The sequence below is a fragment of the Salarias fasciatus genome, chromosome 15 (genome assembly GCF_902148845.1).
Source record: "Salarias fasciatus chromosome 15, fSalaFa1.1, whole genome shotgun sequence".
NCBI lineage: Eukaryota > Metazoa > Chordata > Actinopteri > Blenniiformes > Blenniidae > Salarias > Salarias fasciatus.
Window position 1 is genome coordinate 6593947 of NC_043759.1, and position 3888 is coordinate 6597834.

Genomic DNA, 3888 nt, shown 5'->3' on the forward strand with positions numbered 1-3888 from the left:
AGCAACACATGCACGCTCTTGACGGAAATGGAAAATCAGAGGATTCCTCTGATTAAAGTTTGGGACTAAAAAAAAAAACTAACAGAGGAAATGTTTCTGCATCAGAAATCCAGTTCAGAATCTTTGTGTCGGATAAACTTTCAAAAGCTGTCTTATGAGTTAACATTGAAGACTTCACAATCCCTGAAAAGTTAATGATCAAAGAAAAGTGAGCAGTTTAATGTTCTTGACACTGATAACATTCACTCCGTCCGCAGCAGGACTTCCAGGTCTTAATAAAGCTAACAAAAAAAAGAGCTAGAATCACCTCTACTGCATGAGATGTGCTGTTGTCAGGGTTTAAATCATCTTTAGATGTTTTAAAATACACGATAATGACTTTAAAGAGCCATAATAAGGTTAAGATGTGTGGTGTGAAGAAAAAAAACAACAATTTAAATGCAATTTCAGCTCACGGTAAGAAAATAAAGAGGAAAAACAACAGTTTGAACTTAATTATAAATTCTTTCATTTTAATAAAATACTTTTTAATTTTTAAATTAATTTCAGTGTCTGATCCCTGTGTAATACATTGAAATGCATTTCAGTTTATACATCATCATATTTTAAAGAAAAGGTCAAAGTGTTAAAGAAAGTGTTAAGTGTTAAAAAAACTAATTTACTTCGTTATTAATTCCCACTTAGAAAGTTGGAATGTTTTACTCTTTATTCACACGAAGTTTTCTAAGTTTTTGAGCAGATTTCTTGCATAAATGTTCATGAGATGCTCTGGTGCTGCTGTTCAAATCTTAAAGAGCTTTAACGCATAGAAAACATATCAGATGCTCAAAAGTAAAAAAAACCCAAAACGTATAAAGACTGTTTGAATCATCTGGATAAAGTTGATTGTAAATCTTTGAACGATGCGTAAAGTGTGTCGGTATTTTCTGAAAGCGCGTCTGAAAGATCTCTGAGCTGATTGGCTGTTTTACTTTGCCACGCGCCACCGGCTTGTATTTAGTGATCTGAGGCGTTTTGAACACATGAAAACTGCATGAACGTGAGAGTCAGCCTGCCAGGATGTGCGTGTTTGTTCACTTAGCGCTGCCCTGTTGACTGTAATATGATAACATGATGGACCGGTGCGCGCGCTGAGTGCGTAAACGTGCGTAAAAGCGCGGCGGCGAGGCGTGTTTGGGGGAATTTGGGGGGTTTGACTGGAGTCTCTGAGCCAAACGCGGCCAGCAGCAGCTGCGGGGAGCAGGTCCAAGCCACTTTCTCACACTCACCTCTCTCGTGTCAACTGCCATTGTTGGCTGCGGTGTGCGCGTGGCCCCGCCCCCTCCGTGCGGGTCCTGCGGGATAAGGGCAACTGGTCTCCTCCCGCAGCCGATCAGCTGGACTTCTTCCCAGCGACGCGCAACAAGCAAGGAGCCGGCGGGAGGAGGGGGAATCAGGCAGAGAGCCGCCCGGAGACCCCGAGCTTCACCCGCACCCACCCACCCTCTCACCCTCTCCTCCACCCGGCCAGCGGCGGCGGCGGCGGCGGCGGCGGCGGGGCGCACGGCGGGGTGGCCGCACCATGTCCTTGAGCCCAAAGCACTCCACCCCCTCTCAGTCTCAGACATCTTGAGCCCCATGGAGGACAGCTACCGCAGGTTCGGAGGGATGGAGCCCGGGTCCGGGCCGGGGCCGGGGCCGGAGCCTCCCCGCTGGGCGCGTACCGGCAGCCGCAGGTCTCCCAGCCCGGTATGCAGCACCACCCGCAGCAGGCGCCCCGCCGCCGCAGCAGCATCAGCATCAGCATCACCAGCCGCCTCCTCACCTCCACCACCATCACACCACCACCACCACCACCACCTGTCCTCATCCTCCTCTTCATCCTCATCCTCCTCTCTTCCTCAGCCTCGGCGGCGGCAGCGGCGGCGGCCGCGGCCGCGCTGGCGCCGGGCGGCCCGTACCACGTGTCCCACGGAGTGCCGCAGTTCTCCGGGGCCGTCGGCGGCTTCTGCAACGGCGGCATCGGGAACGTGGGAGACCTGCCGTCCTACCAGGACACGGTGCGGAGCGGCGGGGCGGCGGCGGCGTGGTACGGAAACCCGGAGCCCCGATACCCGACCAGTAAGAGCAGCACCGGGAAAGTTTACGGTTAACAGACTCAGAGTCCCGAAACGGACCAACGGACCTGAACCAAGACTCAGAAACCACATTTATTCTTCTTAGTTGAAAGAAACGAATTTGTTAGTAAAAAAAAAAAAGCTTATTTAAAAAAATAAATGAGGCAAAAACGGATTTTTATGGTTTAAAGGAATAAATGTTAAATATCCTGGAAACGACTCAGTTTGATAAATTTACACTCATTCTGTTGTTAAACTGCAGTTTTGATGCGTAAAAAGTGAATTAAAACAACTTGAACATTATTAAATCCTGAAAAGCCAGCCATGAATCGAAAAAAAACAGAAATAATGTTTATGGTTTGTGTGTCTGAAATTTAAATAATTTCGTAATAAATCATTACACTTTTATAAATAAGGTCAAAAGCTGTAAAATGCATTAATTTAAATCCCGACGCCCCAATAAAATAAAAAACACTTCAAACAAGGAAAAATACGTTAATCATTACAGAGAATTTCGGGGTTTTAATGTTCCAAAATGTTTCATTATATTTTTCGGTTTATTTGCGGTTTTAAACATCCTTAATAAATAAAAAAGGTTACTTTTTAAAATGTCATTAACTTTTAATTTAATTTTATTCGATCATTAATAATATATCTTTTAATAAATTGTGTTTGCTTGAAGTTATTTTAGAGTTTTTCTGGAACTAAATAATTTCCAGATGGATGTTTTGGGATGCTTTCGCTCTCAGACGCATTAATCGGGCTGTTCTGTGACTGTGTGTGAAGTCTCCAGGTTCATGGGCCCGTCCGGCGGGATGAACGTCCCGGGATGATGGGCGGCCTGGCCGGGATGGACTCCGCCGCCAAGTCCATGGTGACGCTGCACGCGGCGCCGCGCAGGAAGCGGCGCGTGCTCTTCTCGCAGGCGCAGGTGTACGAGCTGGAGCGGCGCTTCAAGCAGCAGAAGTACCTGTCCGCGCCGGAGCGCGAGCACCTGGCGGGCCTGATCCACCTCACCCCGAACCAGGTGAAGATCTGGTTCCAGAACCACCGCTACGCTGAAGCGCCAGGCCAAGGACAAGGTGGCGCAGCAGCTGCAGCAGGACGGAGGTGGAGGAGGAGGAGGAGGAGGGGGAGGAGGGGGTGGGGGGCTGTGCGCCACCTCCCGCAGAGCCTCCTCCGTGTCTCCGGTCCTCTCTAAGAACGGTAAAAGCTGCCGGAGCGACACCGGCGGGTCAAACCACGGCGGGACGCGGCAGGCGGAGGCCCTGACGGGGGCCGCGCAGCAGCAACAGCAGCAGCCGCAGGTGAACCAGCTGTCGTCCACGGAGGATCTGGAGGATTTATCCCCGAGCCCGCCGCTCGGCCTGCACGGCCACATCAACATGGCGCAGACGGACGCGGCGCTCATCGAGTACACCAACAGCATGATCGGCTCCAACTTACTGTACGGGAGGACTTGGTAGGGACCAAGGAGAGGAGGATCTCCACCCTCACGGATCTCTCTTTCTCTCTCCTTTTTTTTTAAAGAACCGGGAACGAGCGCGGGACTCGTGATCCTTTCTATCCGCCGTGCGTAAAAGTTCCGGTTCCTTTTACGCACGCAGGGACTCAAAAGACACTCGGTGGTTTTGAGCAATAAATCAAACCGTACACCGAACTGGACTGAATGTCAATGATAATGTATTTTCTCCAACTATTGATCGAAATATTTGTTAGTTTTTTTTTTCTTTGTTTTTTTTTCTTCTTATTTTTGTTTTTTTGTAAACGACACACGTGGCTGCTGCTGCTT

At 49.0% G+C, this 3888-nt stretch overlaps 1 protein-coding gene across 1 annotated transcript; it reads left to right on the forward strand.

Annotated features, from left to right (window-relative positions):
* The first annotated feature begins 1561 nt into the window (after positions 1 to 1561).
* nkx2.4b (NK2 homeobox 4b) lies at positions 1562 to 3562 on the forward strand. Its single transcript, XM_030109847.1, is given in 9 exon segments — positions 1562 to 1589; positions 1592 to 1656; positions 1659 to 1739; positions 1742 to 1814; positions 1817 to 1875; positions 1878 to 2100; positions 2883 to 2915; positions 2918 to 3152; positions 3154 to 3562. Coding segments are annotated over 9 exon segments (1206 nt in total).
* The last annotated feature ends 326 nt before the right edge of the window (positions 3563 to 3888 follow it).